This window comes from Mesoplodon bidens, assembly GCF_964165515.1.
Source record: "Mesoplodon bidens genome assembly, chromosome: 3".
Classification (NCBI taxonomy): Eukaryota; Metazoa; Chordata; class Mammalia; order Artiodactyla; family Ziphiidae; genus Mesoplodon; species Mesoplodon bidens.
In genome coordinates, this window is record NC_138178.1 from 13898029 (window position 1) to 13925202 (window position 27174).

General features: G+C 38.6%; 1 protein-coding gene across 12 annotated transcripts in view; it reads right to left on the minus strand.

Moving 5' to 3' along the window:
- Positions 1–27174, minus strand: part of MLLT10 (MLLT10 histone lysine methyltransferase DOT1L cofactor) — a 244697-nt gene that overhangs the window by 190732 nt on the left and 26791 nt on the right. For 11 of the 12 annotated variants that reach the window (XR_014015434.1, XM_081229500.1, XM_081229508.1 and 8 more), the window contains one exon: positions 642–696. Coding sequence is in view for 10 of the 12 variants with exons in the window: in XM_081229508.1 (XP_081085634.1) it covers positions 642–696 (55 nt within the window). In the remaining 2 variants the exon portion in view is untranslated. Of the gene's footprint in view, positions 1–641; positions 697–17575; positions 18026–27174 lie in introns of those variants that run through there. The other variant, XM_081229509.1, reaches the window with a different exon arrangement.

Below are 27174 nucleotides of genomic sequence, written 5' to 3' on the forward strand. Positions count from 1 at the left end.
TAGTTTTATCTCTACTATTTTGAGTTTCTTCATCAGTTACTTAATTTTCATAAAATGCCACAGTTTAATAAATTAATGTCTACACATTTAAGAATGGTACTGACCTATAAAGAAACATGGATTTCTCTAAGAAAGGTAACTAAAAATGGAAATGAAAATTAGAAATACAAAAGGGGTCTTATGAAAGCACACCAAAATTTAAGAGAAGTCAGAATTTGTTTATATTCAAGCAAGAAGGATCCACAGGGTGTTAAAATTAACATGCATTAGAAACATCATTTGTCTAACAATACACAAAACAGGAGAAAAAGAATATAAAACAGATTTTTATCTCTAACAAAGAAAAAAAAAGTGGCTTATTTTCCCAACAGTAATATAAGAAACTGTACCCATTTAAAAAAAAAAATCAAGATTTTAATTAGAAGTATGTGGATCATTCTGCACCAAAATAAAACAAAACTTAAGTTGTCCAGAAAGTAGAAAAGTTGTGTTTCAATTTTTAAAAATTAAAAATTACATCCAGTACTGTTAAAAATATTTGAGCAGCAAACACTTTGATATAATATGAATTACCAGATATTTTAAAATACATCTGTACTCCAGTGTTCAAGAAAATTTTTCTCAGAATTCTCTGCACTTACCGCCATTATCTGTTCTTTTTAAAGCTCCATCCTTATGAGGACACAGTTCACATCTCTATTAAAAAGGGGGGGGGGAACAAAGAGATTTTTCAGATTACCAAAGTATAACATCTTCCCTGTAACTTCAAAACTATTAAAAATATGGTAGTGGCATTTGTACTAGTTGCCACCAAGAGTGTATCACAAAGATCCTCACAAAGTAATTCTCCTTGACGTTTGATCTTCCTCACAGTACCAGACACAGACAACACCTTTTAAAAAGTAGTTTTACTTAACATTTAAATTCCTGCCACAATTTTTTTTTCTAATTTTGTATTAATAAAAATAAAAAGATTCTCTCAACATAGGATTGGGGCACAGTTTTTACCCTGTGCCTCTCCTCCTTTGCTTTCTGAGTAGAATCAACCAGGATTATTACGTACTCAGTTGGATCTGGTTTCTCCTGAAATAAAGAACCAAACTCAAATTCAGAATTTTGATTCAAATAGGAAGGCATGATCTCACATGTGCTGACCTGCCTTTGGAAGGAAAGAACTGCTTTAATTATTCTAGTTACTCTTTTCATTCACAGCACAATGATACTCAGAATTATTATGGATCCCTCTCTACCACTCCCACAATTTAAAACCAGAAATAAACACCAAGCCAGTATTGCCATTTCTTTTCACTACTGACAAGGGGACTGAAATAATTGTAAAAATAATAAAGAGTTACAGTGGCACTGTCTTACTATGAAGACTACATTCCTAGAAATCATATATGACCACTTATTATTTGTACCCTATCTTACTCTCCAAAGATGTTTGAAGCATATAATATAGTAATATAAATGAGTTACAAAGAAAAATACGAGCAAGAAATTAAAATAAAATAGTGAATAAGCACGCAATAAGCTGGTAGGGAGGTTAAAGGACAAAAGTAGTAAAAATCATCTACATCCACAATAAGCAGTTAAGGGATACACAAAACAATTAGATGTAAACTATAACAAAAACAGTAATCATGGGCTTCCCTGATGACGCAGAGGTTAAGAATCCACCCGCCAATGCAGGGGACACGGGTTCGAGCCCTGGTCCGGGAAGATCCCACATGCCACAGAGCAACTAAGCCCGTATGCCACAACTACTGACCCTGCACTCTAGAGCCCGCGAGCCACAACTACTGAAGCCCGCGTGCCTAGAGCCCATGCTCTGCAACAAGAGGAGCCACCGCAATGAGAAGTCTGCGCACCGCAATGAAGAGTAGCCCCCACTCGCCACAACTAGAGAGAAAGCCTGCGCGCAGCAATGAAGACCCAATGCAGCCAACAATAAATTAGTTTTTTTAAAAAAAACAGTAATCATGAGGGGAAGAGAATATAAATGCAAGGTTTCTTATTTTCCTTTTTTTTGGTGTGGTACATGGGCCTCTCACTGCTGTGGCGTTGCAGAGCGCAGGCTCAGCGGCCATGGCTCACGGGCCCAGCCGCTCCGCGGCATGTGGGATCTTCCTGGACCAGGGCACGAACCCGTGTCCCCTGCATCGGCAGGCGGACTCTCAACCACTGCGCCACCAGGGAAGCCCCCAAATGCAGGGTTTTTTAAATGCATTTGAAATTAAGAGATCAGCAACTTAAAACAATCCCGTATATATATATATATAGACTGCTATACCAAATTCTCATAGTAACTGCAAGCCAAAAATCTATGACAGATAGACACATAAAAAAGAAAAAGAAATCCAACCATAACCCAAAAGATAGTCATCAAATCATGAGAAGAAAACAAGAGAAGAAGAATGGGAAAAAAAGACCTACAAAAACAAATCCATAACAACAAAATGGCAATAAGAACATACATATCGATAATTACCTTAAATGTAAATGGACTAAATGCTCCAACCGAAAGACATTGGCTGGCTGAATGGATACAAAAACAAGACCCACATATATGCTGCCTACAACAGACTCACTTCAGATCTAGAGACACACACATCCTCAAAGTGAGGGGGTAGAAAAGGTATTCCATGCAAATGGAAAAATCAAAAGAAAGCTGGAGCAGCAATACCGGTATCAGACAAAACAGACTTCAAAATAAAGACTGTTATGAGAGACAAAGAACACTACATAATGATCACGGGATAAGTCCAAAAAGAGGATATAACAATTGTAAAAGTATATGTACCCAACATACGAACACCTAAATATACAAAGCAAATACTAATGAACATAAAATGAGAAACTGACAGGAATAAAATAATGGTAAGGGACTTTAACTCCCCACTTACATCAACAGCCAGATCATCCAGACAGAAAAACACTAAGTAAACACTGGCCTAAAATGACACATTAAAGCAGATGCACTTAATTGATACATATAGAGAGATATGTATATCTATATATATGAGCACTCCATCCAAAAGAAGCTGAATACACATTCTTTTCAAGCACACATGCAACATTCTCCAGGATAGATTGCGTACATACTAGGCCACAAAACAAGCCTCAGTAAATTTTATGAAAACTGAAACCATATCAAGCATCTTCTACAACACTATGAGATTGGAAATCAGCTACAAGAAAAAAACTATGAAAAACACAAACATGTGGAGGCTAAACAATACACTACTAAACAACCGATGGGTCACTAGCGAAATCAAGAGAGAAAATCAAAAAATACCAAGAGACAAATGAAAACAAAAACATGATGATCCAGAGAGTTCCCTGGTGGCCTAGTGGTTAGGATTCCGGGCTTTCGTTGTCATGGCTCAGGTTCAATCCGTGGACAAGGAACTGAGATCCCGCAAGCCACGTGATGTGGTCAAAAAAGAAAAAAAAAACACAGGATGATCCAAAACGTATGGGATGCAGCAAAAGCAGTTGCAAAAAAGGGAAGTTTATAGCAATACAAGCTTGTACCTCAGGAAACAAAAAAATCTCAAATAAACAACCTAACTTTACATCTAAAGCAACTAAAGAAAGAAGAACAAACAAAACCCAACATTAGTAGAAAGAAAGAAAGAAATAAGGATCCGAGCAAAAATAAATGAAATAGAAATGGAAAAAAGAACAGAAAAGATCAATAAAACTAAGCTGGTTCTTTGAAAAGATAAATAAAAGTGATAAACCTTTAGCCAAACTCATCAAGAAAAAAAGGGAGGACTTCCCTGGTGGTTCAGTGGTTAAGACCTCCACTGCAGGGGGCAGAGGTTCAATCCCTGTTCAGGGAGTTTCCACATGCCGTGGCGTGTGGCCAAAAAAATTAAAAAGATAAAAGGGAGAGGGCTCAAATCAATAAAATGAGAAATGAAAAAGAAGTTACAACTGACAGGACAGAAATACAAAGAAATAGAAATACAAAACAAAAATAAACTACTACTACTACTACTAGCAACTATACACAACTAAAATGGAAAACCTAGAAGAGATGGACAAATTCTTAGAAAGGTACAGTCTCCCAAGACTGAAGCAGGAAGAAGTAGAAAATATGAACAGACCAAGTACTGAAATTGAATCAGTAACTTAAAAACTCCCAACAGGGAATTCCCTGGTGGTCCAGTGGTTAGGACTCTGCAGTTTCACTGCTGAGGGCCGGGTTCGATCCCTGGTCAGGGAACTAAGATCCCGCAAGCTATGCGGTGCAGCCAAAACAGAAAAGTTAAAATACATAAAAAATAAAAGCTCCCAACAAACAAAAGTCTAGGACCAGATGGCTTCACAGGTGAATTCTACCAAACATTCAAATATTTAAAGAAGAGTTAACACCTATCCTTCTTAAATTATTCCAAAAAACAGCAGAGGAAGGAACACTTCCAAAGTCATTCTATGAGGCCACCATCACCCTGATACCAAAACCAGACAAAATATCACAAAAAAAAAAAATTGCAGGCCATTATCACTGATGAACATAGATACAGAAATCCTCAACAAAACAGTAGCAAACCATATCCAACAATACATTAAAAGAATTATACACCATGATCAAGTGGGATTTATCCAAGAGATGCAAGGGTTTTTCAATATCCACAAATTAATCAATGTGTTATATAACACATTAACAAATTGAAGAATAAAAATCATACGATCATCTCAATATATGGAGAAAAAGCTTTTGATAAAGTTCAACGTCTGTTTATGCTCCCCAGAAAGTGAGCAGAGAGGAAACCTACCTCAACATGATAAAGGCCATATATGAAAAACCCACAGCTAACATCATACTCAATGATGAAAAGCTGAAAACATTTCCTCTAAGATCAGGAATAAAATAAGGATGCCCAATTTCACTATTCAACATTGTTTTCTAAGTTCTAACCACAGCAATCAAAGAAAAAAACAAAAAAAGAAAGAAAAGGAGTGCAAATTAGAAAAGAAGTAAAAAGTCACTGTTTGAAGATGGCATGATACTCCACACAGAAAATCCTGAAGACGTTACCAGAAAACTACTAGACCTCATCAATGAAATTCAGTAAAGTTGCAGGGAACAAAACTAATATACAGAACTTCCTTGGTAGCGTAGTGGTTAAGAATCCACTTGCCAATGCAGGGGACAAGGGTTCGAGTCCTGGTCTGGGAAGATCCCATATGCCACGGAGCAACTAAGCCCATGTGCCACAACTACTGAGCCTGTATGCCACAACTACTAAGCCTGCGACCTAGAGCCCGTGAGCCACAACTACTGAGCTCACATGCCACAACTACTGAAGCCTGCACACCTAGAGCCTGTGCTCTGCAACGAGAAGCCACCGCAATGAGAAGCCTGCTCACCACAACAAAGAGTAGCCCCCACTAGCTGTAACTAGAGAAAGCCCTCGCACAGCAATAAAGACCCAATGCAGCCAAAAAAAAAACACTAATATACAGAAATCTGTTACATTTCTATACACTAACAACAAACTATCAAAAAGAGAAATTAAGGAAACAATCCCATTTACCACTGCATCAAAAGGAATAAAATACCTAGGAGGTAAAAGACCTGTACTCAGAAAACTATAAGACACTGATGAAAGAAACTGAAGATGACACAATCAGATGGAAAGATGTTCTTGGATTGGAAGAATTAATATTGTTCAAATGACCATACTACCCAAGGCAATCTACAGGCTCAATGAAATCCCTACCAAATGAGTAATGGCATTTTTCACAAAACTAGAACAGATGATTTTTTAATTTCTATGAAAACATAAAAGACCCCGAATAGACAAAACAATCTTGACAAAGAAGAACAGAGCTGGAGGAATCCCACTCCCTCGCTTCAGACTGTACTATGAAGCTACAAAACAGTATGGTACCGGCAAAAAATAAAAAAAAACAGACACATAGGTCAATGGAACAGAATAGAGAGCCCAGAAATAAACCCACATACCTATAGTCAATCTATGACAAAAGAGGCAAGAATACACAATGGAGAAAAGACAGTCTCTTCAACAAAAGGTGCTGGTAACACAGGACAGCTACATATAAAAGAATAAAATTAGAACATTCTATAGCACCATATACAAAAATAAACTCAAAATGGATTAAAGACCTAAATTTAAGGCAAGATACTATAAAATTCCTAGAGTAAAACAGGCAGAACATTCTTTGACATAAATCACACCAATTTTTTTTAATCTGTGTCCTAAAACAAAGGAAACAAAAGCAAAAATAAACAAATAAGACCTAATTAAAGTTAAAAGCTTTTGCACATCAGAGGAAACCATAGACAAAACAAAAGACAACCTGCTGAATGGGAGAAATATTTACAAACGATGTGACTGATAAGGGGTTAATACCCAACATATATAAACAGCTCATGCAACTCAACATCAAAAAACCACCCAATTGAAAAATGGGCAGAAGGGGACTTCCCTGGTGGCACAGTGGATAGGAATCTGCCTGCCAATGCAGGGGACACAGGTTTGAGCCCTGGTCCCGGAAGATCCCACAAGCCGCGGAGCAACTAAGCCCGTGAGCCACAACTACTGAGCCTGCGCTCTAGAGCCCGCGAACCGCAACTACCGAGCCCGCATGCCACAACTACTGAAGCCCACGTGCCTACAGCCTGTGCTCCGCTACAAGAGAAGCCACCACAATGAGAAGCCCGCACACCGCAATGAAGAGTCGTTCCCGCTCGCCACAACTAGCAAAAGCTAGCGCACAGCAACAAAGACCCAATGCAGGCAAAAATAAATGAATTAATTAATTTTAAAAAGGGGGGGCAGAAGAACTGAACAGACATTTTTCCAAAGAGGAAATGCAGACGGCCAACAGGCACATGAAAAGATGCTCAACATCGCTAATTATTAGAGAAATGCAAATCAAAACTACAATGAGGTATCACCTCACACTGGTCAGAATGGCCATCCTTAAAGTCTACAAATAGGAGTTTCCTGGTGGTCCAGTGGTTAAGAATCCGCCTTCCAATGCAGAGGACGTGGGTTCGATCTCTGGTCAAGGAACTAAGATCCCACATGCCACGGGGCAACTAAGCCCATACACCACAACTACTGAGCCCGCGCACTCTGGAGTTTACACACCACAACTAGAAAGAAGCCTGCACGCCACAACTAGAGAGAAGCCCGCGCACCGCAACCAAGATCTCGCGTGTCACAACTAAGTCCCGATGCAGCCAAATAAATAAATTTTTAAAAAATATTTTTTAAATCAATGAAAGCATTCTGTGAGAATCAATGCACTATATGAAATTTACAATAAAGACAATAGTATCATTCATTATAAAAAAAGAAAAATACTGATTCAATTACTTCACTTCTAGAGAGCCAAAGGAAATATGATAGAAATGGCAGTTATTAAGTACTGTGTCATCTTTATATCACTTACACACTTTAATTTCAAGACATGAAAAGATATGTGTACAGAAATATTTTATATCACTGTTTATGAGTATGAAGTTTTTATTATAAGTCCAACTGTATAACAATGAGGGAACTAATGCTATATTCCAAAGATTTTAAATGAGTTATAAAATGTAGAGAAGAAAATTCTAAAAGAAAACTACATGCTAATAAGTAAAATACTATTACTATGTCTTTACCTTTAGTCTTTTACTAAAGGTAAAAATAGATATATAGAAGACTTGAGAGAAAGAAATAATTACAGAAAAAGAAGGTTAAGTTATAATTAGAGGCTATACCCTAAGCTCAGGAAAAAAGAATCAGGTTCTGGACAACAGAGATTCCAGACCCTACAGTAAACTAATCCAACCTGAAAAGTTTCACAGGGCAGGCTGCAGCTATACATGTTACTATTAAAGTTCCACGGATGCATTCTTATTTAATAAGTGAGAGGTACTGTTAAAATGCACAAGTAAATCCTGTAAGAGGGTACACAGATTATAAGGAGACCAAAAAAAAAAAAAAAAAAGCACACATTGAAGATCTTACATTTTTTTTCTATTTTATACATAGTAGTTTGTATCTCTTAATCCCCTGCCTTGCCCCTCCCCCGCTCCTTCCTTCCCCACTGGTAAACACTTGCTTGTTCTTGGTATCTGTGAGTCTGTTTCTGTTTTGTTTGTTTCTATATTATTTTACTATTTATTTATTTATTTGGCTGCATCGGGTCTTAGTTGCCAGACGCAGGATCTTCACTGAGGCATGCGGGATCTTTAGTTGTGGCATGTGACTTCTAATTTCCTGACTAGGGATCGAACCAGGCCCCGTGCACTGGGAGTGCGGAGTCTTAGCCACTGGACTACCAGGGAAGTCCCTATGTTTTGTTATATACATTCATTTGTTTTATTTTTTGGATTCCAAGATCTCACATTTTAACAAAGTGGGGGGAAAAACGTTTTAATTGAAACGGTCCAAACAAGCGGAAGTTATATAAGGTGGTTCCTTCTTTTTTACATCACGTAGTATAGTAAGAAAGCATGCATCTACTTTCCATCTTTATAACGCAGGCATCAATTTCCAAATACTTTTTCTACTTTACATTAGATTCTTTTCCAAAGTATAAAACTCAGTATACTTCACTAAATCAAGTTCACACAAAATAGTGACTTTTAGGAGGCTGTGGCTATTAACAAGCCATTCAGCTATACTGGTTTACTCAGACTTCGAACACCACTGTATTACAGAAAGCAGCAAGATAATAATTATTTTTTTTAAAAAGTATAGGCTAAATAAGAAGAATAAATTCAAACTTTAAGTTTGATCTTCCTCGTATTATATAAAAGATGTAATTGTGGCATTAAAAAAGTATGTGTAGGATAAAACATTTATCATCATTACTTCTTCTTTTAGGCAAAAGATAAAAATACATATTAATTAACCTATTTTTTCTTGTGTTTTAGAAAGACTCATGACTACCAGAGTAGAAATAAGCACCCAGAGCAACCAGGCTGGGGTCTCCAAACAGCATTTCCCAAAGGAACCAGAACTACTGAAAGAAGTGGATGATTCCAGGTCTAGGTCAAATATGCCCTGAATACCTTGTTCTATCAAACAGCAAGGAACCTATAAAAGACTGCTTTAGTCATGTCAAAAGGACCTATGGTCCAACCTAAAGAGGCTCCTGCTGGCCAAAGATGAAATCACTTAATGCTAACAGAGATAAAAACTGCAATAAACTGAAAACTACCAAATATTTTTAAATCCATCATAAAATTAATTTCTATTTCAAAAATTGCTGAGTGGACTGCCCTAGTGGCACAGTGGTTAAGAATCCACCTGCCAATGCAGGGGACACGGGTTTGAGCCCTGGGCCGGGAAGATCCCACATGCTGCAGAGCAACTGGGCCAGTGCACCACAACTACTGAGCCTGCGCTCTAGAGACCATGAGCCACAACTACCGAGCCCGCGTGCCACAGCTACTGAAGCCCACGCACCTAGAGCCCATGCTCTGCAATGAGAAGCCACTGCAATGAGAAGCCTGCGCACCACAACGAAGAGCAGCCCCCGCTCGCCGCAACTAGAGAAAACCCATGCACAGCAACGAAGACCCAATGCAGCAATCAATCAATAAATAAATATTAAAACAAAAAGAAAAGAACTAAACAGGGAATTCCCTGGTGGTCCAGTGTTAAAGAATCCACCTTCCAATGCAGCGGATGCAGGTTCGATCCCTGGTCAGGAAACTCACATGCCGCGGGGCAACTTAGCCCGCGCACCACAACTACTGAGCTCACACGCCTCAACTAGAGTCGGCGTGCCACAAACTACAGAGCCCATGTGCTCTGGAATCCACTCACGACAACTACAGAGCCCCCATGCCCTGGAGCCTGCGTGACACAACTAGAGAAGAGAAAACCCACACGCCACAACTAGAGAGAAGCCCACGCGCTGCAACAAAAGATCCCACATGCCTCAACAAAGATCCTGCGTGCTGCAAATAAGACCCGATGCAGCCAAAAATAAAGAAAATAAATAATAAATAAATCTTTAAAAACAAAAAAGAACTAAACAAAAATTCTTAAATTTAAAAATATAATACATGAAGTGAAAAATTCATTGGATGGGCTTAACAACAGAATCAAGATGACAAAGGAAAGAGTCAGTGAGCTTGAAGCTACATCAATAGATAGGATCTATCTGAAAAAGAGAAAACGGTGAAAAAAATGAACAGAGCTTCAGGGACCTATTGAACAGTATCAGGAAGCCACCACGTATAACTGAAGGCCTGGAAGAGGAGGAGGAGGTGAGGGAGAGAATATGAATATGAGAATATAGCAGTAAATAAAATTCTGAAAAAATAATGGATGAAAATTTCCTCTATTTGAAGACAAATTTATGGCTTCCAGAAGCACAGTGAATCCCAAACAAGCCAAACTGCTTCATGAAAAGCAAACAAAAGTCTTCAAGAGGCAGCCAAAAGAAAATGACACACCAAAGACAGGGAAACAGTGATTGAATTAATAGCTGATCTCTCATAAACTATGGAAGTCAAAACAGTAAAACAAACATCTCTAAAGTGCTTGAAGGAAAAGAACTGTCAGTCCAGAATTCTGTATCTAACTAATATATCCTTCAAAATGAAGGTGAAACAGACGTTTTTAGGTAAGAAAGAGCAAACAGAATTCATCACCAGATGATATGGACTACAATAAAGGCTAAAAGAAATTCTTCGGAATAAAGGGAAATGGTACTAGATGAAAAACACAACTCTTCAGGAGGCAAAGAAGAACACCATAAATGGTAAATATCTGGGTAAATACTGTGTTGGGCAAAAAGTTCGTTTGGGTTTTTTCGTAAGAGCTTATGGAAAAACCCGAACAAACTTTTTGGCCAACCCAATATAAAAGACTTTTAGTTCTTAAATTCTTAAAAATATATATGATTACTGAAAGCAAAAATTGTAATACTGTCTTCTGGGGTTTATAATATATGTAGCTCTAATACATATGACAATAGACAATAGCATAAGTAACAATGGACAGAGGTGATGTGATGTAAAAGAATCTCTGCAGTTACAAGATTTCTACACTTTACAAGAAGTGATACAATATTAACTATAAGTGGGTATGCTAAATAGACTGTAAAAAAGGTAAGGAAATATACTGAAATTGCTAGAGAAACACTAAGAAACTAATGCAAACAGAAACAGCTCTATAAAACTGATACATTGAAAATTCTCTGCACGCAAAAAATTAAGTTGGACCCCTTATTCATATGATATATAAAAGTAATCAAAATGGATCATATACTTAAATGTAAGAGCTAACACTATAAAGCTCTTAGAATGAAACTGGAGTAAATTCTTCATGACTCAGGGTTGGATAATGGTTTCTTAGATACAACACCAAAAGCAGAGGCAACAAGAGAAATAATAGATAAATTGGAATTTTCCAAACCTAAAACCTTTTGTTCTGAAAATGATACCATCAAGTAAAAAACCCCACAGAATAAAATACTTACAAGATATATATCTGATAAGGGACTTATACCCAGAACATATAAAGAGCTCTATAACTCAATAATAAAAAGATATATAGAGACTTCCCTAGTGGTCCAGTGGTTAAGACCCCATGCTTCCACTGCAGGGGGCTCGGGTTTGATCCCTGGTTGAGGAACTAAGATCCCACATGTTGCAAGGCATGGCCAAAAAAAATAAATAAAACCTTAAAAAAAAAAAAAAGGCATGTTAAAAAAAAAGATAAAAATCTTAATTAAAAACTGGGGCAAGGATCTGAATAGCCATTTCTCCAAAGAAAACACATAAATGACCAAAACAAGCCCATGAAAAGATGTCTAACATTCATTAAAGAAATACAAATCAGGCTTCCCTGGTGGTGCAGTGGTTAAGAATCCGCCTGCCAATGCAGGAGACACGGGTTCGAGCCCTGGTCCAGGAAGATCCCACATGCTGTGGAGCAACTAGGCCCGTGCGCCACAACTGCTGAGTCTGCGCTCTAGAGCCTATGTGCCACAACTATTGAAGCCCGCGCGCCTAGAGCCCGTGCTCCACAACAAGAGAAGACACTGCAATGAGAAGCCCGTGCACCGCAACGAAGAGTAGCCCCCACTCGCCACAACTAGAGAAAGCCCATGTGCAGCAACGAAGACCCAACGCAGCCAAAAGGAAATAATTAAAATGAATAAATTTATTTTAAAAAAAAGGAAATACAAATCAACACCACAATGAGATACCACGAGGATGGCTAAAATCAAAAGATAAACAAATCCTGTTGGCAAGAATGTGGAGAAATCAGAACCCTCGTGTATCACTGATGAGTTTAAAATGGTGTGGCTGCTTTGGCAGTTCCTCAAAAAGTTAAACACAGTTACCACATGGGTCAAAAATTCCACACCCAAAAGAAATGAAACCATACATCTACACAAAAACATTTATGGAAATGTTCAAAACAGCATTATTCAGAATAGCTAAAATATAGATAAAATCTAAATGCCGATCAACTAATGAGTGAACAAATAAAATGTGCCAGATCCGGACAATGGAATGTTATTCAACAAAAAAAGGAATAAAGTTCTAATACATGCTAAAACATGACTGAACCTTAAAAACATTTTGCTAAAAGAAAAAAGTCACTCACACAAAGTCACCACACAGTGTATGACTCCATCTATATAAAATGTCCAGAACAGAGACAGAGATTAGATTACTGGTTGCCAGGAGTTGGAGAGGTTTGATAATGAGGAGTGGCTGCTAATGAACAAAGCAGCTTCTTTTTGAAGTGATAAAAATGTTGTAAAATTGATAATGGCAATAGCTGCACAATTCTGTCAATATAGTGAAAACTACTGAATTGTACACTTTAAATGGCTGAACTGTATGATATGTGAATTTTATATCATTAAAACCATTTTTTTTTAAGTAACTTAGGGGGACTGCCCTGGTGGCTCAGTAGTTAAAAAAGGATCCGCCTGCCAATGCAGGGGACACAGGTTCAAAGCCCTGGTGTGGGAAGATTCCACATGCCTTGTAGCTACTAAGCCCGTGCGCCACAACTACTGAGCCTGCTCTCTACAGCCCGCAAGCCACAACTACTGAGCCCACGCACCTAGAGCCCATGCTCCACAACAAGAGAAGCCACCGCAATGAGAAGTCCACGTACTGCAATGAAGAGTAGCCCCTGCTCACCACAACTAGAGAAAGCCCGTGTGCAGCAACAAAGACCCAACGCAGCCTCCCCCAAAAAATTAATTAATTTTAAAAAAAGTAAGTTTCAAATATATTAAAAAGAAAAAAAATGAGACAAACAGAAAATAACTTCATAAAATGGTAGATGGAAACCCAATCACATATTTACATTAAATGTGAAGAGACTAAACTTAAGAGACTAGTTAAAAGGCAGAGTGTGTTGGCACAGATATAAAAGTGAAACCCAATTATACAATGTATCATCTGTAAGAGACATGCTCTAAATGAGACACAAACAGGTCGAAAATAAATGGATAAAAAAAGATATACCATACAAATTTAAAGTATAAGATGGTGAGTAGCTATACTTAGTATCACAAACAAAAGAGATTTCAAGAGCTAGAAAATTAGTGATGATAAATGGGGACATTTCATAATGAAAAATGTCAAATAATGAGCCATAATAACCATAAATGTGTACTTAATAACAACACTTCAAAATACACATATAACAAAAACCAACACAAGTACACAATTCCACAAACACAGTAAGATATTTTAACACCTCTCAGTAACTGACAAAATTAGACACTCCCCCCCAAAAAAATCAATAATCTGAGCAATACTAAAACCACTGTACACATTCCTTTCAGGTGACTATGGTACATTCACCACAAAATAAGACACAATGAATTAAAAGGAATGAAATCATATGAAGGCAACTTCCCTGGTGGCCCAGTGGTTAAGAATCCGCCTGCAATGCAAGGGCCACGGGTTCCAGCCCTAGTCTGGGAAGATCCCACGTGCCATGGAGCAACTGAGCCCGTGCGCCACAACTACTGAGCCTGCGCTCTAGAGACTACGAGCCACAAATACTGAGCCTGCACGCTGCAACTACTGAAACCCACGGGCCTAGAGCCCATGCTCCGCAACAAGAGAAGCCACTGCAGTGAGAGGCCCACACACCTCAACAAAGCCCACGAGCAGCAGCCAAGACCTAATAGAGCCAAAAATAAAATTTAAAAAAGAAAGAGAGAAAGAAATCTTACAAAGTATGTTCCCTGACCATGCTAGGGGAAAAAGCTATAAAATTAATTAATAACCTAAGATTTACCTAAAGAATCTACAAAGGTGCAAACTAACCCAAAGTGAGAAGAAGTAAAGAGTAGAAAAAAATGAGATAGAAACACTAGAGAAAATTTAAAATCAAAGACTGTCCTTTGGAAAGATAAACAAAGTTGATAAACTACTAGCTAAACTAATATAAAACATACACAAAAATTACCAATATCAGGAATAAAGGAGGAATTATCACTATAGAACCCACAGATACTAAAAAACCAAAGATTATTAACTTTACAATTCAACAACTTAGATGAAATGGAAAAATGCCTTGAAAAATACAATTTACCAAAATTGACAAGGTGAAACAAAATCTGAAGAGCCCTTAAATTGAATCCATCATCAAAATCCTTCCCCAAAATACAACTCTAGGCTCAGATTTTTTCACTGGTAAATTCCATCAAACACCAAGGAGAAAATAGAATCAATCTCACACAAGCACTTCTAGAAAATAGACTACTTCTGAAATCATTTTCTAAGTTCAGCACAAAAAATACTAATGAATATACCACTACTACCAAAACCTAAAAAGAAACTACAAAAAAAATTACAGACTAACATCTCTGAAGTACACAGATGCAAAAATATTTAATAAAAATACTAGCAATGTAAATCCTGCAATATAAAAAAAGAATAATACACCATGACCAAGCAGAGTTTATCCCAGGAATACAAGGTTGATATAACATATGAAAATAAAACAATGAAATTCATCATATTAATTCTGCAAAAACATCACATAATCATCTCAACAGATGCAGAAAAGGTATTTGACAAAACAACATCCATTCATGTCATAAACTGTCACAAAACTAGGAAGAGAAGAGATCCTACTCAACCTGTTAATCATACCTTTTCATTCTGTATTTTTAATACTTTGAGGCCTTGCTGACCCTGGAGGGCTGTCCCTCCCAAGGCTAGCTAATTCCTGGAGATAGCAAACAACTCCCCAGCTTGCTTTCATATGCAAACCAACCAACTCAAAGCTCATACCCCCAACCATCTCTATCTATTTTACACTGGCTACTATATTCCCTGGCCCTAATCACCCCAGGGCCAGGTACCAGACAACTAGGGGCAGGCCCCATACCCCAAAGCCCTTGATATTATTCAAACTAGACAATCCTAAACCTGATTACGAGTCCTTGACTATTTCTTCCCACAGAAACCAAAATAAAGGCTCTTGCCTTTACTTTTTCCCCGTTCACACCTCCTGCATCCTAATTAGGGTGCTTCCCCATGTGTCTTCCTAGGCTGTGGTATACCCGTCCTCCTCTGGGGAATCTGTGAGTATAACGAATTATCTTTTCAACGGCAATCATCTCCTGATCTGTTAGCCTTCCCTGCCATACTTAAGCAATAATAAAACCTGTATTTTAAAACAACCTGATAATGATCATCAATAAAAGTCTACAGCTCACATAATTAATGGCATAAAACTGAATGCTGGGCTTCCCTGGTGGCGCAGTGGTTGAGAGTCCGCCTGCCGATGCAGGGGACGCGGGTTCGTGCCCCGGTCTGGGAAGATCCCACATGCCGCAGAGCGGCTAGGCCCGTGAGCCATGGCTGCTGAGCCTGCGCATCCGGAGCCTGTGCTCTGCAAGGGGAGAGGCCACAACAGTGAGAGGCCCGCCTACCGCAAAAAAAAAAAAAAAAAAACTGAATGCTTTCCCCAAAGAATGGGACCAAGACCTAAGTGCATGCGATAAGGGAAGAAAATAAAAATACAAATTGGAAAGAGCCTTATAACGGGATCACTATTAGAAAAATCGAATTAAGTTGTCTACAAAAAAACTCGTAGAACTAACGTGAGTTAAGGTTGTTAAGACACAAATCAATAAACATAAGTCAATTCTATTTCCATATACTAAGAATAACTGAAAATTGAATTCTTTAAAATACTCCCTCCAATAATATCAAATAACATGAAATATTTCAAAATAAAAATAACTTTAAAAACAAAAGGGGCTTCCCTGGTGGCGCAGTGGTTGAGAGTCCGCCTGCCGATGCAGGGGACACGGGTTCGTGCCCCGGTCTGGGAGGATCCCACATGCCGCGGAGCGACTGGGCCCATGGGCCATGGCCGCTGGGCCTGCGCGTCCGGAGCCTGTGCTCCGCAACGGGAGAGACCACAACGGAGAGAGGCCCGCGTACCTCAAAAAAAAAAAAAAAAAAAAAAAAGACAGGCAAAACCAAAGGCTGAAAACTACAAAACACTGCTCAGGAAAAACACAGAGATGACCTAAATAAATGGAGAGATATGCCATGCTAATGAACAGGAATATCTAACATTGTCAACATGTCAATTCTCCTCAAATTGATCTACAGATTCAAAGCAATTGCAATCATAATCTCATCAGCCTTTCAGAGAAATGCAAAAGCAAATATCAAACTTTTTGTGGAAGTGCTAAGGACTTAGCAATCTTGAAAAAGATGAAAAAGATTGAAGGACTTGCAAATCTGATTTCAAGACTTTCTATAAAGTGACAAATAATCAAAAGTTTGGTAATGATATAAGGACAAACAGATCAGTGTAACAGAATAAAGATTTCTGAAACAGAACCCACTTCTGCAGCCATGTAATACTTCACCAAAGCAACCCACTGAGGAAAAGAAACTCTTCTCAATAAAATAGTGCAGGGCTTCCCCGGTGGCACAGTAGTTAAGAATTCGCCTGCCAATGCAGGAGTCATGGGTTCGAGCCCTGGTCTGGGAAGATCCCACAACTGGTGGGATCCCTTTAAATAAAAAAAGATAAAATTCACAACAACTAAAAGACAAAAAAAGAAAAAAAAGACATATACGGAAGCACGAAATTATACCCCATAATAAAACAAAAACCAGTCAAACGAAATGTCAATCTTGAAACGACAAGAAGAATTAGTATACAAGTCCTTTCAAACAATTATTATGAATACAGTTCATAAAGATCTTCTCTTAGTTGTCACAGAGCAACTAAGCCCATGCACCACAACTACTGAGCCTGCACTCTAGAGCCCGTGAGCCACAACTACTGAGCCCAAATACCACAACTACTGAAGGCCGCACACCTAGAGCCCGTGCTCTGCAACAAGAGAAGCCCTCACTCGTTGCAACTAGAGAAAAGCCCACGTGCAGCAATGAAGACCCAATGCACCCAAAAAAATAAAATGAAATATTTTTAAAAGTTACATTTTAATAAAATGGTGTAGAAACAATTATGCAAAAAAAAACTATAAAACTTAATTTGAGATGCATCACAGACCTAAATATAAATTAGCAAAAACAAAAAGTTTTAGAGGAAACAAAGGAAATTACCTTCATGACTTCAGGGTTAGGCAAAAGTGTCTTAGCTCACAGTAAGCAACAACTATAAAAGAAAAAACTGATAAATTAGACTTCATCAGACTTAGACATTTCTGCTCATCAAAAGGCACAGTTAAGAAAATAAATAGCAAACAACAGACTTGGAGAAAGTACTTACAAAACACTTATCTAACAGAGGACTGGTATCTAAGACATATAAGGACCTTCTGCAATGCAAAAAAAAAAAAAAAAAGAAAGAAAAAAACAGACAAAGAAAAAATAAGGAGAGAAAGAAGGAAAAAGGCTAAAGCTTTAAACAAACTCTTCCCAAGAGAAACACATGAATGGTCAATAAGCAAATTAAAATGAGTTCAATATCACTGGTCAATATGAAAATACAAAATAAAACCACAGTAATACCACTTCCAGTCAAGATGAAATGAAAGAGACCAGATTTAGCCTTCTGCATGAAAGAATAAAAACCTAACAAAATGTATGAAACAATAATACTGAAGATTTTAGACAAGTAACAAAAGACAGTGATCCCTGGGAGACAAGAAACAAACAACACAAGCATACATTTGCCCAGCTTACTGCCTTGAGAGTCTCCAAGCCGTGGAAGGAACCCAGGCAGAACCTGTGGGCTCCCCAAGTTGAGGAAATGGAGCTGGGAGTCCAAGGAAGCCAAGGTGGCTAGAGCTCACAAGGGAGACCAGCACTGAGTAGAAAGCTGGAGAGAGAGAGAAAAATGAAGAGATCTACAGAGGCTCACCCTACAATATGTTGAGTAACTAATCAGCACCTGCTTGTGAGAGAACTATTCAAGGCCAGGGAAAGAACCACCAAACATTTAGAAATGACAGCACCCACACCTCACACAAGGACACAAATAATGGCTGTTCTCGAAAGCCAGAATAGAAAACCAACTAATTCATACTGCATCAGAGTACGAAGAAGCATAATGCCTCAGAAGGAGGGGAAAAATTAACCTAGACTAAACCTAGCTCTGGTCCATTCAAACAAAACATAAAAGCAAGACCCAAAAGCAACCAACTGTTTTCCAGTAACTTAACCATGTCATAGAACAAAGTCCAAAAATATTTTTAGGCATACTTTATAAAACAGAATCTAAATCTAACAAGATAAAATTCACGGCCTTTCTCAACTTCTGAGATGGCCCACACTCTGCCTGTGCAGTGTGTTTCTCTCTAAATAAATCCACTTCTTACCCATCACTTTGTCTCTCACTGAATTCTTTCTGCGATGAGACATCAAGAACCTGAGCTTCATTAAGTCCTGAGACCAGTTGTTCTACAGAAACTGAGACTCCCACACTCAGGTGGAGGAGGGCGACTACCTGCTGAGCACAAGCACTAGACCCCAGACTGTTCGGACCAGAAAGTTGATGATTAAGATTCCCAAAACACCACCACACTGTTACTTTACAACATATCAATGAGAAGAAAGTCATGAATCCTACAGCCTTCACCCCCAAATGTTGCCTTTAAAACTGTTCCCCTGAAAGCCACTGGGGAGTTTGGGCCTTTTGAGCATGAGCTGCCTGTTCTCCTTGCATGGCCCTGAAATAAACCTTTCTCTGCTCCAAAAGAAAAAAAAAAAGATAAAATTCACAACAACTAAAAGACAAAAAAAAAAAAAAAAAGACATATACAGAAGCAGGAAATTATACCCCATAATAAAACAAAAACCATTCAAACCTTGAAATGTCAATCTTGAAATGACAAGAAGAATTAGTATACAAGTCCTTTCAAACAATTATTATGAACACAGTTCATATGTTCAAGGAGACAGAGGAAATATTAAACTTGTTAAGTAGAAACATCAAATAAAAAAAAGTGAACTTCTAAAGATGAAAATCATAAGGTCTAAGAGGAAAAACATACTATATGAGATTTACAGCACATGAAACCAAGTAATAGTTACTAACCAAAATGAAACAGAAAAGAAGTACTTTTAAAAAATGAATAGAGGGGCTTCCCTGGTGGCACAGTGGTTGAGAGTCCTCCTGCCGATGCAGGAGACACGGGTTCGTGCCCTGGTCCGGGAAGATACCACATGCCGCGGAGTGGCTAGGCCCATGAGCCATGGCCGCTGAGCCTGCACGTCCGGAGCCTGTGCTCCGCAACAGGAGAGGCCGCAACAGTGAGAGGCCCACGTACCGCAAAAAAAAAAAAAAAAATGAATAGAGCATAGATTAACTTTGAGACAACTTCAAGAAGCCAAGTACACTTATAAATGGAGCCACAAAGGAGATAATACAGAAAAATATACTTGAAAAAATAACATCAACCATTTTCCACATTTGATGAAAACTATAAACAGCTAGAACAAAGCACTCTTTAAATAAACACCAAGCAATAGAAACATGAAAAAATGTAAACCAAAACATATTATGATCAAAACGCCTACAACCAGAAATAAAGATCTTTAAAGCAGCCAGAGAAAAAGGACATATTACATTACATACTGCAGAATCAAAGAAAGTTGAAATGGTTATATTAATTTCATATAAAGTAGAATTAATAAAAATCAACAATATTGGGACTTCCCTGGTGGCACAGTGGTTAAGAATCCACCTGCCTGTGCAGAGGACACAGGTTCGAGCCCTGGTCCGGGAAGATCCCACATGCTGCAGAGCAACTGGGCCAGTGCACCACAACTACTGAGCCTGCTCTCTAGAGCCTGCGAGCCACAACTACTGAGCATGTGCCACAACTACTGAAGCCTGGGTACCTAGAACCTGCGCTCCAAAACAAGAGAAGCCACCACAATGAGAAGCCCGCACACCATAACAAAGAGTAGCCCCCACTCTAGCCGCAACTAGAGAAAGCCTGCACGTAGCAATGAAGACCCAACGCAGCCAAAAATTAAACGAAATAAAATTTTAAAATTTTAAAATTTTAAATCAATAATATTATCACAAAAAAGAGGATTTCTCAAAGATAAAGGGTATAACTCATTAAGAAGATACGAAAAATCCAAAACATTTATTCACCTAATAACAGCTTCAAAAAACATAAGGTAAAAATAACAACTATAAGAAGTTCCACAACTATATTTGGAGATTTCAACAAACCTCTCTCAATAACTGATAGAACCAATAAACATAAAATCAGTAACGATATAGAAGTCTTGAACAATACTATCAACCAGAAAAATACCATCCACCAAATTGATGTTAAGTGACATTTATAGAACACTAATACAAACTAGCATAATATTCTGTTCAAGGACATAGGGAACGTTTACCAAGACCAATCATATTCAGACCATGAAACATCTCTTACATTTAAAAGATTTTAAGTCATAAAAAGAATTTTCTCTGACCATGATGTAATTAATTTAGAAATAAATGATGGAAAAATCTCAATATTTGGAATCCAAATATACCTCTAAATAACCAATGGGTCAAAGAAGAAATCCAGGGCTTCCCTGGTGGTGCAGTGGTTGAGAGTCTGCCTGCCAATGCAGGGGACACGGGTTCGTGCCCCGGTCCGGGAAGATCCCACATGCCGCGGAGCGGCTAGGCCCATGATCCATGGCCGCTGAGCCTGTGTGTCCGGAGCCTGTGCTCCGCAATGGGAGAGGCCACAACAGTAAGAGGCTCGTGTACAGCCAAAAAAAAAAAAAAAGAAGAAGAAGAAATCCAAAGAGAAAATATACAGTATTTTAAAGTAAATGAAAAAAAATTTTTACCAAACTTTGTGGAAGGCAGTTAAAAGCAATAAATGAGGGGGAAATTTATAGCACTAAATGCCTGTTTTCTAGAAAAGAAACAACTCAAATCAATCACTTCACCTTGCACCTTTTGAACCTAGATAAGCAAAGAATAAAGATCAGAACAGAAATCAATGTACTATAAAACAGAAAAAACAAAGGACTTCCCTGACTCTGCCCTTCCACTGCAGGGGGCGTAGTTCGATCCCCGGTCAGGGAAGTAAGACCCCGCATGCCACAAAAAACAATACAGTGAACGATGAAACCAAAGGCTATATACTTCACCCATTTCTGGGAGGATGGAATAGAAAGAAGTACTTTTTCCTATTCCTCCTACTAAGTACAAACAAAAACTGTGAACATTAAAAATAAAATAAATATATTCTGAAAGGTGGTGAGAAGGCAAATTAACTAGAGACCACAGGACCCAAGAAACAACATGGCAGTGAGCTCCCTGGACTTTCTTTTTGCCTAATATATCTCACTCTTGGAATGGAAGAAGTCAGCAACCTAAAAGCACCACCCAGCACAGCCCCAAAAAACGTCCCAACGAAAGGCTTCTCTCTCTAGACAAAAGACCAGGAAGAGGGCATAATAGCTAGAAAGAAAACTGTTAGACAGTAGCTGCTCATCACAGGAAAAACTGACCCTACCCACTCCTGCAATGGTCAAGTGGGGAACAAACCTAGACATCCACCTTTGTGATTCTATAAATCAGCTGAAGACTCCCAATGGAGTAGTGTAAGAGCAGGTCAAGTAAGGAATCAGAACTTTCATCCTCACTAACAGGTAATGAGCACCTTTCCCCATGCTATCGATGAAGACAACACGGGAAGCCTGGACTTCCACCCCCATCTGGCAGTAATGAGGGAACCCACCCTGTCCTCACTGGTATGGGATCAGTAAAAGTCAGGAACAGAATCAGGCCTTTCACCAACACACAGTGTTAAATGAGGCCACATCCATTGTTGAGATCAAGTATGGAGGCATAACTCCGAACTCTGCTTGGTATTAATAAGCAGTTTCCCTCAAATGTCAACAGAGGCCAAGTAGGAAACCTGAACTTCACCCTTAACCTGCTATAAGGAGAAGGTGCCCTCACTCTTGCCCAGTCAGACAAATGTCAGAGAAAGACAGCCAGGTAAAACAGGTTTATAAAAGATGCAAAGTCCCATAACATAATACAAAAATGTTCAAGTTTCAATGAAAAATCAACATTGAGATGTTTGTAATCTTTTTGTTTGTGTTTTTTGGTTTTTGGCTGTGCAGTGGGGCTTCTGGGATCGTAGTTCCCCGACCAGGGATTGAACCCGCACCCTTGGCAGTGAAAGCACAAAGTCCTAACCAATGGACCGCCAAGGGATTCCAAGATGTTTGTAATTTTAACATCTGACATGGATGTTAGAATCATCTAATGAAGATTTTAAAGCAGCCCTGATAAAAATTATTCAACACACAATTATGAACATAAAAATGAAAACTAGAAAACTTTAGCAAAAAATTGAAGATATAAGGAAGAACAAAATGGAAATTTTAGAATTGAAAAGTACAGTAAGAAAGAGCTCTCTGGATGACCTCAAGAGCAGAAAGAGAGGAAAAGAATTAGTGAACTAGAAGATATTACAGTGAAAATTGCTCACTGTAAACAACAGAGAGAAAACAGACTGAAAAAAAAAATGAAAAGAGCCTTGGGATTTCCCTAGTGGTCCAGTGGGTAAGACTCCATGCTCCCAATGCAGGGGGCACAGGTTCAATCCCTGGTCAGGGTGTTAAGATCCCACATCCCACACAGCTAAAAAATGCTAATCACCTGAGTCTTCGGCAAGTCGTAATAGTAACATCAAAGATCACTGATGGGGGCCTCCCTGGTGGCGCAGTGGTTGAGAGTTCGCCTGCCGATGCAGGGGACACGGGTTCGTGCCCCGGTCCGGGAAGATCCCACATGCCGCGGAGCGGCTGGGCCCGTGAGCCATGGCCGCTGAGCCTGCGTGTCCGGAGCCTGTGCTCCGCAACGGGAGAGGCCACAACAGTGAGAGGCCCGCGTACCCCAACCAAAAAAAAAAAAAAAAAGATCACTGATGACAGATCACCATGACAAATATAATAATGAGAAAGTTTGAAACATTGCAAAAATTACCAAAACGTGATACAGAAACATGAAGTGAGCAAATGCTGTTAGAAAAATGGCACAGACAGGCTTGCTCGATGAAGAGTTGCCACAAACCCTCAATTTGTTAAAAAAAAGAAAATAAGTGCATCTGTGAGGCACAATAAAGTGAAGTGCAATAAAACGACGTATGCCTATGTAGGGAAAACATAATTTAAAAGAGAGCAGCTTTCTCATCAGAAACCACAGAGACCAGAAAGACATGGCACAACAATAAAAGAGGAACCCTAAAGGAAAATGAAAAAAATATATTAAACTGAATGAAGGGACTTCCCCGGTGGCTCAGTGGTTAAAAATCTGCCTGCCAATTCAGGGGACACGGGTTCGATCCCTGGTCCAGGAAGATCCCACATGCCACATAGCAACTAAGCCCGCGTGTCACAACTACTGAAGCCCACGCGCCTAGAACCCAGGCTCTGCAACAAGAGTACTCCCCGCTCGCCGCAACTAGAGAAAGCCCACGTGCAGCAACGAAGACCCAACACAGCCAAAAATAAATAAATAAATAAATTCGGTTTTTAAAAAAAATAATAAAATAAAAATAAATTTATTAAAAAAACACACACATTTAAAAAAATAAAATAAAAACCAACAATGCAAAGAAACTAGATGGCCAAAACAACTTTGAAAAAAAATAAAGTGGAACAAATCATCTACCTCATTTCAAGAGTTATTTATTATATATCTACAGTAGTTAACACAGTGTGGTACTGCCAGCGAGACAGACACATAGATCAATGGAACAGAACAGAAAACCCAGAAATATACTCAAATAAAGATGCCCAGTTGATTCTGGACAAAGGTGCAAGAGTAATTCAATGGAGGAAAGACAGACTTTTCAACAAATAGCACTGGAACATTTGGAAAAAAAAAAAGAAAACAATCTTCACCTGAGTCTCACACCTTATACAAAAATTAACTCAAATGAATCAAGATTTAAATGTAGGGACTTCCCTGCTGGTCCAGTGGGTAAGACTCCAGCTTCCAATGCAGGGGGCCTGGGTTCAATCCCTGGTCAGGGAACTAGATCCCACATGCCACAACTAAGAGCCTGCATGCTGCAACTAAGACCCAGCGCAGCCAAAATAAGTAAATAAATATTAAAAAAAAAATTTAAATGTGAAGCATAAAACTTAAAAAAAATAGGGGAAAATCTTTGGAATTTAGGGTTAAAGAGTTATTAGATTTGACAATAAAAGCACAATCCATAAAAGTAAAAATCTGTAAGTTGGACTTCATCAAAGTTAAAAGCTTTTACTTTGGAAAAAAAAAAAAAAAAGTCCATTTGGAGGATAAAAACACAAACTCCAGCCGAGGAGAAAATAAGAGCAAATCAGGACTTTCCTGGTGGTCCAGTGGGTAAGACTCCACGCTCCCAATGCAGGGGGCCCGGGTTCGATCCCTGGTCAGGGAACTACATCCCACATGCATGCCGCAACTAAGAGTCCACATGCCGCAATTGAGACCCAGCACAGCCAAAATAAATAAGTAAATAAATAAATAATTTAAAAAAAAAGACTTAAAAAAAAAAAAAGAGCAAATCATATATATAAATGAGTGACATATATATATATATATAAATGACATATATATATAAATGAGTGACAAAGCACTCATATCCAGAATATATAAAGAACTTTCAAACTCTACAATAAAAAAAGGAAGCAAATGATGGAATGATCACTATTTAGAAAAGAACAACATGAACAACAGAACCACCTGATGCCCCAGACGACTGGGGGAGAAGAGAACATATAGGAGCAGTGAGGAAAGCGGGAACTAAGGTTTCCTTTCCACCCCAGGCCTCATGGAGAGAAGAAGGCATATGTTCGACTGGCTCCTGACTATGATGCTTTGAATGTTGCCAACAAAATTGCGATCATCTAAATTGAGTCCAGCTGCCTAATTCTAAATATAAGTGTTTTTACAATCAATCAATAAACAAAGAGAATAGAAAATAGGCAAAAGTCATGTACAGACATTTGACCAAAAGAGGATATACAGATAGCAAATAAGTACATGAAAGATCTTTTCAGCCGTCAGGTAAATGCAAATTAAAACCACAATGAGATATCACTACACACCTATCAAAGTTACTAAACCAAAAGAATAGTGACAATGTCACATGCTGTCAAGAAAGCTAAAAAACTGGATTACTGGTGGAAATATAAAATGGTACAGTCACTAAAACTAAAAAACAAAAACCTGAACATGGAGCCACCATACAACTCAGCAATTCTACAACAGGACATTCATCCCAGAGAAATGAAGACCTATGTTCACACAAATATCTGTACATCAATTTTTACCGTACAACAGCTTTATTCATAATAGCCCCAAACTATAAATACCTGAGATATCTTTCAGCTGAATCATTAAACAAACCACAGTATACCCATAATACAGAATAATAAGCAATGAAAGAAATGCAACTATTGATACATTCAACAATATGGATGAATCTCCAGAGAATTATGCTGAGTGAAAAAAACCCAATCCCAGAAAGTTACATGCTGTATGACTCCATTTATGTAACATAACAGCCTTGAAATGACAGAATTACACAACTGAAGAATAACGTTAGTGGGCAGAAGACCTGAATAGACATTTTTCCAAAGAAGACATACAGATGGTCAACAGGCACATGAAAAGGTGCTCAACATCACTGATCAGGAAAATGCAAATCATACCACAGTGAGACATCACCTCACACCTCTCAGAATGGCTATTATCAAAAAGAACACAAATAACAGGGACTTCCCTGGTGGCATAGTGGTTAATAATCCACCTGCCAATGCAGGGGACATGTGTTCGATACCTGGTCCAGGAAGATCCCACATGCCACGGAGCAACTAAGCCCATGCGCCACATGCACTCTAGAGCCCGAGCACAACAACTACTGAAGCCCACACTCCCTAGAGCCCATGAGCAGCAGCTACTGAGCCCATGCACCACAACTACTGAAGCCCAAACGCCTAGAGCCCATGCTCCACAACGAGAAGCCACTGCAATGAGAAACCCGCACACAGCAACGAAAGAATAGCCCCCGCTCGCCACAACTAGAGGAAGCCTGTGCACAGCAACGAAGCCTCAACACAGCCAAAAATAAATATAAAAATTTTTAAAAAAATTGAAAAAGAACAGAACACAAACAACAAATGTTGGTGAGGATGTGGAGAAAAGGGAACTCTTATGCATCGTTAGTGGGAAGGTACATTGGTGCAGTCACTGTGGAAAACAGTATGGCAGTTTTTCAAAAAACTAAAAATAGAACTACCATATGACCCAGCAATTCTACTCCTAGATATACACCTGAAAAAAATAAGAACACTAATTCGAAAAGATATTTGCACCCCAATGTTCACAGCAGCATTATTTACAGTTGCCAAGATACAGAAACAACCTAAGTGCCCATCAACAGATGAATGGATAAAGAAGTGACAAACACATTACACACACACACTACACACACACACACACGTACATGTATATACATATACCATGCAACACTACTCGGCCATAAAAAAGAATGAAATTTTGCCATTTGCAACAACATGGATGGACCTGGAGGGTATTATGCTACATGAAATAAGTCAAAGAGAGAAAGACAAATACTGTATGTTTTCACTTATATGTGGAACATAAAAAATAAAACAAATTAATGATTATAACAAAACAGAACAGACTCAGATGCAGAGAAAAAACT